This window comes from Coregonus clupeaformis, unplaced genomic scaffold (assembly GCF_020615455.1).
Source record: "Coregonus clupeaformis isolate EN_2021a unplaced genomic scaffold, ASM2061545v1 scaf0010, whole genome shotgun sequence".
Lineage (NCBI taxonomy): Eukaryota > Metazoa > Chordata > Actinopteri > Salmoniformes > Salmonidae > Coregonus > Coregonus clupeaformis.
Window position 1 is genome coordinate 1,656,022 of NW_025533465.1, and position 14,062 is coordinate 1,670,083.

The following is a 14,062-nucleotide window of genomic DNA, read 5'->3' on the forward strand; positions in this document are numbered from 1 at the left end:
TATGAATTTGTGATGTGCTTGATATTTATTTCATTTGGTAATGAAAGTGAAATTGGATGCAGTAAAATTAGGAAATTGAAAAGGATCCTCCATCCAATTCCCCTTAAGGTGGAAAAAGTGACACTGAGCGAGTCTAATGCCATTCTGGTGACATCACCCAGAGGAAGAGGCAACGTCGGGATTGGATGGTGGCCCTAGCCAATCGCGCCGCACTCCAGAAATCCACAGATGGGAAGAGTTTAAAAAAGATTGAGAAAAGAGTTGGAAAGTGGTCCACAGCCTCACCAGAGCGAGCAGAACGGTACAGAATCTGAATACTCCTGCAACATCCGCGGGTCTGTCAGATCCATTGGAGTCCAGGGATAAAGAGGACTTTGCTGTGAGTTTTCTCGTGCCAGGATAGTGGGGTGTATTTCACAATTTTAAAATCTCTGTGAATAATCAAAGATAACTATGTCAAAGAATTTCAAAAGTGGACCATCCTTCGGACTTTCTGCCGAGGTCAAAAGTAAGGTATGTATCTCGCATGTCATGTAGCCTTAGCTTTCCTTTTAAATGCTTTCCATTTAATTGAAATGAAAATAATGGGGTCTTTGCGTAATTGACATCAGTGGGCCAAGAGAATGGTCGCGTTCAGGAATTGGCGCACTTCACGCTCGCATATCTTGTTGTCAGCACGTGCATCCTCTCTGCTTTATTAGTTGTAGGGGAACCAATGATATATCGAGGGCCAATATTATATTTTGGCTTTCTGTTAGGAGATTTTGTCGAGTAGGCTTTTTGGACTGTCTAATTGGACTGTCAAAGGTGGTCATGGATTATTCATTAGGCCTAGGGCCTAGGCCTATACTGATAAATGGTAGCCTACCATACTGACAGTTTACTTCATCGTTTAATATGTGAGGGCATCCAAACTAATTTTCTCTGATTGATAACTTTGAACTGGGTCGTTTAGATTACAGGTGAGATCACCTCACCTGTCTGTCACAGAGCACAATGACATAATTACTCCCAGATGAGCCCACAAGGCCTGGTTTCAAGGTGTCTCTAGAAGGCTACCAGTATGTATATATTTTTTAAAGGGGCAGTCTGATCACTACATTCATTTTTTGACTTTTAAATTCATGATACCCATTGATTCTTGAAGAATATGACTTATAAATCCTTCATGAGCTTAGTTCAATTTTCTTATCCCATCATCAGAGCCCGTCAGTGGTTACATTTCTACAGACCCATCCCTAAGATATTTACCAAATCAGTGGCGGGTTGGACCGCTTTGTTATTGTTTGAACTGCAGATTGCCCCTTTAAAGTCTAGGCAAGGACTAAATTAGTCATCAACACCAACCATGGCTGTCAACACCCACTGATGTTTGGGAGAGATTGTATTTTCAGTGACAGTGCGATTACAGCGATGCACAATATGTGTGCATGTGTCATAACTGCTGACAACCCATGTTCAGTTTGGACACAGCATGACTCTGCCAATGGGATCAAAGAACTATCACAGGATATTCCAGAACTCTCAACTCAATGTCTGTCAATGACAACTGAATGTGTTATCCCTATCATCAACCTTATTGTGTTGGAAGAGCCCTGGTTCCTGCATACAAAGTGCTTTCCTGTCCACACTTTCATAGGGGCACTCTCCAAACAAACATTTCCTTATACTTGGCCATCATGGTCATTAGTGCTGTAGTAATATATATATATATATATATATATATATATATATATATATATATATATATATATATATATATATATATATATATATATATATATATATATATATATATATATATATGGTAGTTGTGAGGCCATGGAAGGTCATAATGCTGATGTCAGATTGTGGATGGTAAATGCCAGTGGCATGACATCAGATGACAGTGGATATGCTCCAGAGACTGACAGACAGGTACGTCAGCAACCTAAACCTCCTTTTAAGGTGTCCCTGAGCTCTGTCTTACAACCTGAGCAAGTGTCTCTCTGTAAACAATTTACACTCCAGTGGGGAATGACAAAACACTGTTGAGGCAGACAGAACAAGGCCTTGTGGATTCACTGGAATGTCAACCTTCAACATGATTGTTTGTATCCAGGGGTGAAAGTACATTTAATTTATTCACGGTACAGGGACCTCCTATGTGTGTACACACTTTAAAAAAATCTATATGGGTCTAATTATAGAATTGAATATAGAATCCCTATTAATTTAATAGGATCTCTACGGGCCTAATAGTAAAGATTTGTCCTTTAACTTTTAAAATGTATTAGCCTACATTTTAATGTGGCATAAACAGGACCTGTCATGTGTTTTCATCTGATTGTCAATTAATTACTTCAAAAGGCAGGGACGTCTGAACAACAGGGGGCGGGAATAGTTTTTAAGCCTCATTTAGATATTTTTCTGCTTATAATTTTAAAACATTTGTTTGTCAACTTGTCTATAATTAGATCCTTGCAGCATCTCTTCTGTGATTACTTGATGCTCATCTCGAATACTAAATAAAGCCTTGCTAATAATGTCATAAATCAATAGAATGATCAATGCATTATCAACAATCTATACTGAACAAAAATATAAACGCAACATGTAAAGTGTTGGTCCCATTTTCAATGACCTGAAATAAAAGATCCCAGAAATGTTCCATGTGCACAAAAAGCATATTTCATCCCTGTTAGTGAGCATTTCTCCTTTGCCAAGATAATCCATCCACATGACAGGTGTGGCATATCAAGAAGCTGATTAAACAGCATGATCATTACACAGGTGCACCTTGTGCTGGGGACAATAAAAGGCCACTCTAAAATGTGCAGTTTTGTCACACAACACAATGTCACAGATGTCTCTAGTTTTGAGGGAGCGTGCAATTGGCATGCTGACTGCAGGAATGTCCAACAGTGCTGTTGCCAGATAATTTAATGTTAATTTCTCGACCATAAGCCACCTACAATGTCATTTTAGAGAATTTGGCAGTACGTCCAACCGCAGACCACGTGTAACCACGACAGCCCAAGACCTCCACATCCGGCATGGAGGGAGGGAGGGGGAAACTGTGGTGTATTTCTGTTTATAATAAAGCCCTTTTGTGGGGAAAAACTCATTCTGATTGGGTGGGCCTGGCTCCCCAGTGGGCCTATGTCTTCCCAGGCCCACCCATGGTTGCGTCCCTGCCTAGTTATGTGAAATCCATAGATTAGGGTATTTTGATATTTTATTAGGATCCCCATTAGCTATTGCAAAAGCAGCAGCTACTTTTCCTGGGGTCCACACAAAACATGAAACATGACATAATACAGAACATTAATAGACAAGAACAGCTCAAGGACAGAACTACATACTTTTTTTTAAAGGCACACATATCAATACATACACACAAACTATCTAGGCCTAATGAATTTATTTCAATTGACTGATTTCCTTCTATAAACTGTAACTCAGTAAAATTGTTGAAATTGTTGCATGTTGCGTTTATATTTTTGTTCAGTATAGTTGACATAGGTAAAGTTTATCTTTCATTTCTGCTTCTCTCATGGAGCGAGGACGTCTAGGGACCAGGGAGATTTCCAAATGACATCAGTTTGACCGGTTTAAAGGAAATGAAAAGCTGTGAAAACGATCCAACATGTTTCTGATAGTATTTCAGTTTGTCTTGATGCATATTTTATGTGGTTGAAAATTTTAATAATATAGCTGAAAGAAATTGCACGTTAAGGCTACACAACAGGTCCCTAAAAGCGCTCAATCGCATTCTATCAAGATGCTGAAATAAATAAATCATATTTCTCCACCCCTGTTCCCGAGACAAAATTAACATTTGGTCTATAATTTTACTGTGAGGAACACAATTCTGCAAGAGTTCATATTATAATAGGCTACTGTACGTGAGGCCTACAGTCAGTGTCCTGACTTCAGTTACTATTCCAACTATTAGGCTACTCCACTCTAAAATAATTCTGGCATCTATACAGTAGTGCCTTTTGATAAATGCAAAGAGACCACTTACAAAACACTAAAAAGTGTTATGAATGACATCGTCATTCATTAGGCCTACACAGGTCTTGTAACCTGAATTGATGCGTACACTGCTCTCCGCGCGTGTCTTGGCCACTCATGTCTGCCTTGACAAAATGTCTGTGTTATTGTTGAACCACACTGCATTTTGGAGTGTAGTCCACAAGTTTTAAAGTCTTCGCTCATTTTTTCATGCGAATGACATGCGGTATGATAAATAGTGTGATAGCCTACAGCTTTCTTGAAATCTATGTTTTAATTATTGTGATAGGCTCATGTTTTACCAGTATGGTGTACACCCACTAATTATTTTGCTGGTACTCCATACCGGACCGTTCCGGCTTACTTTCACCCATTTGTATCTACCATACACTTATTCATATTTTATTTAGGATCAACTTACACCATTTTATTCCTTATGCCATGGCCTACACTGATTTAATTTATATTCTCTCCACTGAGTTCATACATGAAAAACAATGATATAATCAATGGATTGGTACCAATTTTGGCATCTAGTGCCAATTTTGGCATCTAGTGCCAATTTTGGCATCAAAGACTTATACGTCTTTAAATAAAGGAACCAGTTCTGAATACATTCCTGACCTCCACAATGAAAAAGTTGAATCAAACTCCGACCAAAATACCTTGGCTGGATGCAAGTGCTGTCTGCAGGTCTTGGCATCTCATTATCAGGTGTGGTTTGCCTGAGTAGATCGCCTCACTGTAAAAGACAGATTCTGGAAAACCCAGAGGTGAGAGAGGGAGCACAGAGAGGAGTAATAGGGAGAGCTGTTTCTCCCAAGTTTGGTGTGATGAACTGAAAGCTACGCAAACCCTGCTGCTTTGAAATACCTGTTTGTGTTGGCTCCTGGTCTCACAAGCACTCTCCCAGACTGTGAGTGCGTAGAACATTCAGAAAAGGAGAGAGCGCAGAGCGAGAGGGGGGCTACAGACCCACCATAGAATCTCTGGTATTAGGGGGATGCGTTTGTGCCAAAAAGGAAATACAAGGAAGTGGAGAATCAATGTCTCCATGCAGGAAAAAGGAATGTCCCATGGCCATTTTTCATTTTCTTCCTGTTGATTTTTACTCTACTCTTCATCGTTAGGTTTTATTACAACAGGTAGGCTTTCAAAGGAAAGTGGAAAGGAATGTCATCCCTCTGTTACAAGATGAGAAAAGAAACGGGAGAAGGAGGGATAACAGCTCTAATGATTATCATAGTTCTGTGACTACAGTTTGTTGGAAGAGAATTAGTATTTTTCAGGTAGCTGAGCACATGTCACAAGATCATTCATCACGCAGAACTGACAGTTACAAGACTGTAACCTGAGTGTCTGCAGATGTTAGGATGCAGTCAAATCCAACACATTTACAGAGCATTCGGAAAGTATTCAGACCCCTTCACTGCGTTGTTTTCGCTTTATCATTATGGGGTATTGTGTGTAGATTGAAAGATTTAATCAATTTTAGAATAAGGCTGAAACGTAACAACATGTGGAAATAGTGAAGTGGTCTGAATACTTTCCGAATGCACTGTATAACCTTTGACCTCTGCCTCCTCAGTTGGCCCAGAAGTATGACCCCCAGAAGGAGGAGGAGCTGAGGCTGTGGATCCAGGACGTAACAGGCAAGAAGATCGCTGATCCTTTCATGGAGAACCTGAAGGATGGGGTCATCTTGTGCGAGTGAGTGAGCGATACTCTCCTCAGTACTGTGGCCGTACAGAATGTCATGCAGAATGGCAGAGCATATTGTGTGTCATATGACCATATTACTTTCTGTGGCTTCTAATATCGTTCAGCCTCATTAATTTCCCCACTGTTAATGATGACTGTTAGAACAGTATTTTGACTGTTGTTCTGTGCTTTCTCTTTCCTTGTGTGTAGACTTATCAACACACTTCAGCCAGGATCTGTGAGAAAGATTAACACTTCCCCTCAAAACTGGCATCAGGTAAGCTTGTTCTGAGACAGAGGAATTGTTTTTGTATTATTATATAACATCATGCCCATCCTGATGTGCAGTAGGCTATAGTTATTATATTGAGCAGCATAAGCATGCCAAGAGTCCGTAGTTTTTTCCACTCCATACCTTTCAGCCACTGATCTCGCTAAAATATATAGCCAGATCGGTAGTCTTTTGCTTGGCATAGTGTTTATTTATTTACATTCCAAACTGCAGCTGCGTTGTTAAATGAGGCTCATCTCAGCGTGCGTCTTCAACTCTCTTTGTATGAGACTCAAAAAGAAAACAGCACTTTTAAGGGTTTGAGGCACTTCCAAAGAATCATCCATGACATACAATGTTACTAAGAATAAATGCACTCACATGTGGTGGTCCCTTTGTCAGGAATAAAAGAGAAAAAGATTATCCAACTAGTAGGTTGGTAATGCTTTGAAGAAAACCCCAGACAGCTGATAATTCTGAAGTCCTGAGTCTCAAGTACAATGACTGTTTAAAGAAATAACAAATAACACAGTAACTGGTGTCCTCTTTGTGTGTACTCTTGCTTTTACCTCAGTGGATCATTTACTCTTGGCTAATTCTATTTTCTTCATTTTCATTGCCCAGCTGGAAAACATTGGCAATTTTGTCCGAGCCATCACAGATTATGGAATGAAGCCATACGATCTGTTTGAGGCCAACGACCTGTTTGAGAATACCAACTACACCCAGGTCCAGAGCACGCTCATCACCCTGGCTGGAATTGTGAGTGGAAACCCATAGAGTAATCTCAGTGCATTGTACAGTACGGTATTCAGAAAGTATTGTCAGTGGCTTGTAAGAAACCTACTTCTACTTCACGTGAGGATCCATAATTTCTACATTTATGTCATTTAGCAGACGCTTTTATCCAGAGCGACTTACAAATTGGTGCATATTCACCTTATGATAGCCAGTGGGACAACCACTTTTTTTTTCTTCTAATTTTTTCATTTTTTTTTTTCTAGAGTATATTTTTAATGTTCATTTGTTTTATATATGTATATTTTTTTTTTAATCACATGTGTATATATATATATATATTTTTTAAAATCATAATCAGTTTTTCTAACCTTCCCCTCTTTCCCCAGGCCCAGTCCAAAGGTTTCCACTCCAAGTATGATATGGGAGTGAAGTATGCAACAGCACACCAGCGGCGTTTCGCCCCAGACATGCTGAAGGAAGGGCGCAATGTCATCGGCCTGCAGGTCAGAGCAGTCTTTGTATCATATACACTAAGATATCACTGTTATTACAGGTGGAATATATGTAGTAGTAACATGTTAAAACATACATTCATTTGTTTTGAGTTTGGCCGATAGGATTGGTTTAATGGTATTATAGTTCAGGCATAACCAATGCACTACCTTTGGCTGTCTGTCCAGATGGGTACCAACAAACTTGCTAGCCAGAAGGGCATGACATCTTATGGCACGCGGCGTCACCTGTACGACCCAAGGGGGGGAATGGAGAACCCTCTGGACCAGTCTACCATCAGCCTCCAGATGGGCACCAATAAGGGTGCCAATCAGGTGGGGCGCCATTTGATTTCACAAATAAATATTCTCTGGTAGAGATAGAATGGACTAACATCCTGCACACCTTGGGAGTGTTCCCTCTCTCTGCCTATCATGAAAGCAATTAATATTATATAAAATATGACACTTTGTAGCCTATATCTAATCCTCCCCTGCTTTTCTTCCTCTCTCCCTCGCTCAGTCTGGCATGACGGCCCCTGGCACCAGGAGACACATCTATGACAAGAGTCTGGGCTTGGAGGACTGCGACACCTCCACCGTTTCACTGCAGATGGGCACCAACAAGATGGCGTCCCAACAGGGCATGACCACATACGGCCTCCCTCGGCAGGTCTACGACAACAAGTACTGCTCCAACCCCGATGAATTCGTCAACAACGGGGAGAGGGCTGAGTATGACGGTACTATGTACTATGACTAAAGAGAACAGGATAACCCCAGTCCCCTCCTCCCAAGAACCCCTCTCCACCAGCAAGACCACCCAAACTGTTATTTACTGTTTTCATTATCCTCATCCCTGGCAGTGGTTTTTGTGATCAACCATTCAAATCATTTCATCCTTTGAGGGGATTTATGCCTGGTTCAATGGCTTTGACCTTGTTATTTTAAATCACTTTAATGTAGTGGGCCACACCCCTCTCCCCCTTGAGCAGTATCCAACTTTGCAATGGAGATTTTTCTATTCAAATATGGTGAAAATAAGTACTATGAAATACTAAAAATATCAAGAGACCTATTCCTTAATCAATCTTAAGGTTATGTCATATTTTAGTTATAGATATTTTATAGTTTATTACATTTGAGATTTTCTGTTGTAGATCCCCCATCCAGCTTAAACATTGAGAATACAGGAAAAAGTTCCTTGAATGGAAAGAAGAAATGACCGACGTGTTGCTGTTAACCTCTAACCCCTGAGGAACCAGAGACCACTCTGGGATTCAATCCCTCTGGATGACACGGGCCCACAGAATCAGACTGAGTCTTCCAGGACACAGGGACATGGATTAGTAGCTTTGAGCAGATGTATTCCTTATGACTTTGCCTGTGTTTGCACCTCTGCGCTGCGCTGACATCCCTGCTCTAGCTCACAGGCCTGCCAACCAGCCATTTTTATAGTATTCTTTAAATCATTGGAAGATCAGTAGGGTTCTCAAACCTGATACTTTAATTAATGTGAGTCCCCAAAGGCATCGTGAAAAGCAAATAGATTCGAATATTTATAGTATTATCAGCAGTATTCAACCCATCTCACATACTTCATTAGTGGTAAACAGTGCAGATTCAATTTTAGCCATTGTGCCAGCTATGTTAATGTGGATGTCATGTAGGCCAGTTTGCATGAGACAAATTATAATCCCCCTATAAAGTCTCCAAGGCACACAGCTTTAATATATTGTTGCGCTATTTGCATCACCTTGCTAGAATATGCACATGGATAGAATTGCTAATGACTAGAAGAAAGGTAGGACAAGCCAGGTCAGAGAGCCATAACATCTGCACGCTGTTATACACGAGATAACGGTCTAATTAACATCCACTTAGTCAAAGCACAATGCAGCAGACCCTGTATCACTAACTACTACATGATATGGTGTACCCACCGCAGATCTTGAATGTAATGTGATTTTGAGCACTGCAAGATGTGACGGTCATTCTGTGGATTCATTAAGTAATCACCTTGTACCAGCAGTCGCAAATGAATAACATAAGTCAGCAACATATTTATGCTCGGGATAATGTAGCCTAACACAGCCGCTAATGGTTTAAACATTAAACTGTGCAAACTTGAACAAACCTTTGAAAAGCAGGCTTGTTTGCTTGCTAAAAGGGGCTTGTTCAAGATCAGACACTTCCTGTGTTGCACCTGGAACATTCCACAGAACTCCCATCTCTATGCCTTGCATGCTCATGTCCAAAGCATGGATTGCTGTTATACCTTGTCCATAGACTGCTTACAGGAAGGAAACCAATGTTATTTTTTAGTTTGGGTGAACTATCCCTTTAAGTTAAATATGATAGGTCCTGATATCTGTTACTGGGCAGTATTGTGATATGTTTTTAAATAGGAGGTATTGGAGATAAAGCTACATGAGTGTCCCTCCTGAGGTTCCGATCTCAGGAATTTATAGTGATGATTTGTCAAACTTTTGAAGGCTTAATACTTTAAAGGGAACGTTGTTTGATGCTGAGCCCATAATAATCTGAAGGCAGAAGTATCCATGTTGCATTTTTTTCCCTACATTAGTGTGCCATCTAGTGTTTTGAAATCTCTTTAACATTTGGAAAAAAACAAAGACTACATTCCAGACTTAAGGTAAAAGTCTTATGTACCACAAGAGGCGTCTTTTATTAAAACACCTAACTTATTCTGTATAGTAACATGTCCAATAGCTATATGCAAAGTCAATTGTACATTAAGAAAATATTTTTAGTTTAGAATGAGAGCCAACAGTGCCTAGCCAAAATATAATTGGCAATATTACCCTCTGGTCTAAAATGTGTGTCAATGTTGTTGACTATCAATTGTTCAGTCTTCTGAAAATCTTGTATTTATTTGGCTTTCACTTAAAATGAAATTAGCTGCAATACAATAAAACACATCAAAATTACAATTATTTCATTTGGGTTGTGAGTGAAAAACTGTTGCCACCAGGCCATATCAGATTATTTTTCATTCATATTTGTTCTAGATATATTAACCATTTCAGCAGTATTTGACAGATGCAGTTAGGTGTGAATTACATTGTTGTGTTTATTGATCAAGTCATTCCCGTACAAAAAAAAAAGAAATAAAAATCATGACAAAACTAAAAAGAACTACAGGATCACCCCTTTTTTAAATTTGTATTAATGAACTCTACTTGCTCCACTAAAGGGGGACATGGCAGCTTGGGAAAGTCTAAAGAAATATCTACCAACAATAAAATATAACAAATGATGAGGTGGGTTGAAACTTAGTGGGATTCTCAAAGATCAGGACCATTGGGACATTTCATTGCCCTACCCCCATCCCACCCTGTCACAGAGAGGGAGGACAGGAAGTGTATCTTTCTTCATATCAAATCCGTTAGTGTGTAGACACTGAAGATTTCACAGGTGTTATCCATCTTCTTTTGTTCTCCACAATCACTACTTGACAAAGCCCTGGCCCAGCCAGAGATATGTGACCCATCATAGGGACTGAGGGGTGAGGTCAGACAGGAATTAGAGTCAGGGGGACCACTTCTACTGATTGGCTGCTTCACAAGCATCTATCCAATCACTGTAAACATCCACTGGTTCTGAAAGATCTGGAGACAAATGTCAAGGAAAAGTTCATTTGGGAGGGAGAGTTGTAAAGAGAGCATTTGAAAATGTTTATAACAAATGCACAACCCATTCTGTGAGCTATGTGGTGTGTAGATAAGTGAATATAGTGATAAAAAAGAATCAAAAAGATACAAGTAATGGGAGTCTGGAATTCTTCCAAGCAGACGGTGCACGATATTATTCCTGTGTTTCGAGTGCGTTCCCTGAAAATATAAAATAAAAAGTGCATTTGGATAGGGTGTTAGGATATGTGTCAACATGTAATCAGTGATCACATCTTACAGCCAGACAATATACTGTTCAACACAACCAAGTGAACTTACATTTTGACATCACAGGACTTCTCGTGGTTACAAAAAGGACAGGTGAATTGGGTGTCCAAGTTACCCGTCAGTTTCTTTTTGGGAGGTGGCTTCCTCTTTGATTTTCGACGTCCCATTCTCGATGTATAATCTGTAAAATACAATAGCAACATTGGCTACATTTTTCTGAGTTTACAATACAAGTTCTCCGTTGACGGTCAAATTTTATATACAAAAGAATTAGGTTCATCATGTTAGCTACCATACATTATTATATCAAGTGTATGGTGCTGATAATCAAATGAGTTTGGGCAAAGAGTCATATGCTGCGTTTTTAACATCTCGTAAACTCGGAAAATACTACTTGTAAACTGGGAACAATGAGATGTGTGTGTTCATGTGCTTTGAACTCGTTGAGAATGACGATTGCTGGTTAATGGCAAACAAGCTGCGTCAACCATGAACGAAAATGTACAGATTTCAATCTCATAGACATATTAGTGTTAAAAAACTTTTATAAATCATGTTTTGTTTTTTAATTTAATTGCTGTTATCGAGGTATTTCTCTTAGGTGACGTCAGAGTTCATCATATGGGCAGTCCAGCAAATTGGAGCACAGGGATGATAGACAGTTTCCCATTAGTAATGACGAGTTGGAGGGGCGTTTACATTTATTTTTCCCAGTCGTATGCTCGTATTTGCAAATTTACGAGATGTTATAAACGCAGCAATATTCTGCCACTATAGACCATCTGCTAGTACGCATGTGCGAGCTAATACATGACGCTTGTGTAAACAAACACGTTTTTGGAACGTATTTTCCACATAAATGCAAATTACATTTTATTTTCGATAATTAAAAAAAGTCAGATGTTGACGATGATTAACGTTACTCTTCTTTTGTTGGAGCCATGTTCACACTGCACAAGTGTGTAGTAGCTAGTTTCCCCCCCTCGCATGGACTTTTTTTTTTAGCTTGCAGCTATAATATATGAGCTCAACAATACTGCATTCTATCAAAACGTCCTGCAAATTCTACAAGTCCATTTCCAACAATATTGTTAATTGCATGAACCGTTTATTTTGGGATGATTTCTGAAGAGACAGCTAACGTTAGATAGTATTAGCTAATAGAGCGCGAGGAAAATAAAGTTAGCTTGTGTTAGCTAGCTACCTAACACTGGCTTTGTAATATGCTAGCTATGCACAATCAACAAATAGGAGAATCACACACGTAATTTAAAATCGTGCCAGATGTATAATTTAGTTGTTTGCATGTTAGCCATATAATAAAACACGCTGGATTAAGCATTTTCTTACCAGATAAGTGACCCAAGTAATGACGCTAACAATGTGAAGTTGTATCCGGAAATTATTTTGAGTTCTTTCATCTGATTGGAAGAGTAAGGAGTTTTTTCGGGTTGTCATTGGTCAAATATATCAACCCGCCTTTTAGAATTTATAAACCGCTGATACAATCCCCAAATAATTACAAACACAGTACCAGTCAAACGTTTGACACAGCTACTCATTCAAGGGTTTTTCTTTATTTTGACTATTTTCTACATTGTAGAATAATAGTGAAGACATCAAAACTATGAAATAACACATGTGGAATCATGTAGTAACCATAAAAGTGTTAAACAAATCAAAATATATTTTACATTTGAGATTCTTCAAATAGCCACCCTTTGCTTTGATGACAGCTTCGCACACTCTTGGCACTCTCTCAACCAGCTTCACCTGGAATGCTTTTCCAACAGTCTTGAAGGACTTACCACATATGCTGAGCACTTGTTAGACATTTACATTTTAGTCATTTAGCAGACGCTCTTATCCAGAGCGACTTACAGTTAGTGAATACATATATATATTTTTTTCATACTGGTCCCCCGTGGGAATTGAACCCACAACCCTGGCGTTGCAAACGCCATGCTCTATCAACTGAGCTACATCCCTGCCGGCCATTCCCTCCCCTACCCTGGACAACGCTAGGCCAATTGTGCGCTGCCCATGAGTCTCCCGGTCGCGGCCGGCTGCGACAGAGCCTGGATTCGAACCAGGATCTCTAGTGGCACAGCTAGCACTGCGATGCAGTGCCTTAGACCACTGCGCCACTCAGGAGACTAGCTGCTTTTCCTTCACTCTGCGGTCCGACTCATCCCAAAACATCTCAATTGGGTTGAGGTCGGGGGATTGTGGAGGCCAGATCATCTGATGCAGCACTCCATCACTCTCCTTCTTGGTAAAATAGTCCTTACACAGCCTGGAGGTGTGTTGGGTCATTGTCCTGTTGAAAAACAAATGATAGTCCCATTAAGCCCAAACCAGATGGGATGGCGTATTGCTGCAGAATGCTGTGATAGCCATGCTGGTTAAGTGTGCCTTGAATTCTAAATAAATCACAGACAGTGTCACTGGTAAAGCACCCCTACACCATAACACCTCCTCCTCCATGCTTTACGGTGGGAAATACACATGCAGAGATCATCCGTTCACCCACACCGCTTCTCACAAAGACACGGCAGTTGGAACCAAAAATCTCCAATTTGGACTCAAGACCAAAGGACACATTTCCACCGGTCTAATGTCCATTGCTCGTGTTTCTTGGCCCAAGCAAGTCTCTTCTTCTTATTCGTGTCCTTTAGTAGTGGTTTCTTTGATGCAATTCGACCATCAATGCCTGATTCACACAGTCTCCTCTGAACAGTTGATGTTGAGATGTGTCTGTTACTTCAACTCTGTGAAGCATTTATTTGGGCTGCAATTTCTGAGGCTGGTAACTAATGAACGTATCCTCTGCAGCAGAAGTAACTCTGGGTCTTCCATTCCTTGAAGAATGAAGAAACTTTCAAAGTTCTTGACATTTTCCGTATTGACTGACCTTCTTGTCTTAAAGTAGTGAT

General features: G+C 40.0%; 2 protein-coding genes across 2 annotated transcripts; one reads left to right on the top strand and one right to left on the bottom strand.

The window, feature by feature from the left end:
- Nucleotides 1-265: 265 nt before the first annotated feature.
- LOC121550989 (calponin-1) lies at nucleotides 266-10,160 on the top strand. The gene is made up of 8 exons (XM_041863479.1): nucleotides 266-513; nucleotides 5,588-5,709; nucleotides 5,911-5,977; nucleotides 6,596-6,733; nucleotides 7,099-7,215; nucleotides 7,393-7,539; nucleotides 7,727-7,946; nucleotides 8,364-10,160. Exons 1-8 carry the CDS (start codon nucleotides 454-456, stop codon nucleotides 8,426-8,428), a joined length of 936 nt encoding a protein of 311 aa, XP_041719413.1. The 5' UTR covers nucleotides 266-453; the 3' UTR covers nucleotides 8,429-10,160.
- Nucleotides 10,161-10,279: 119 nt separating this feature from the next.
- LOC121550990 (transcription elongation factor 1 homolog) lies at nucleotides 10,280-12,575 on the bottom strand. The gene is made up of 4 exons (XM_041863480.1): nucleotides 12,477-12,575; nucleotides 11,178-11,307; nucleotides 10,987-11,057; nucleotides 10,280-10,835 (listed from the first exon to the last, which is right to left on the bottom strand). The coding sequence occupies exons 2-4, from the start codon at nucleotides 11,291-11,293 to the stop codon at nucleotides 10,771-10,773; spliced, it is 252 nt and encodes an 83-aa protein (XP_041719414.1). The 5' UTR covers nucleotides 11,294-11,307; nucleotides 12,477-12,575; the 3' UTR covers nucleotides 10,280-10,770.
- Between the last annotated feature and the right edge of the window lie 1,487 nt (nucleotides 12,576-14,062).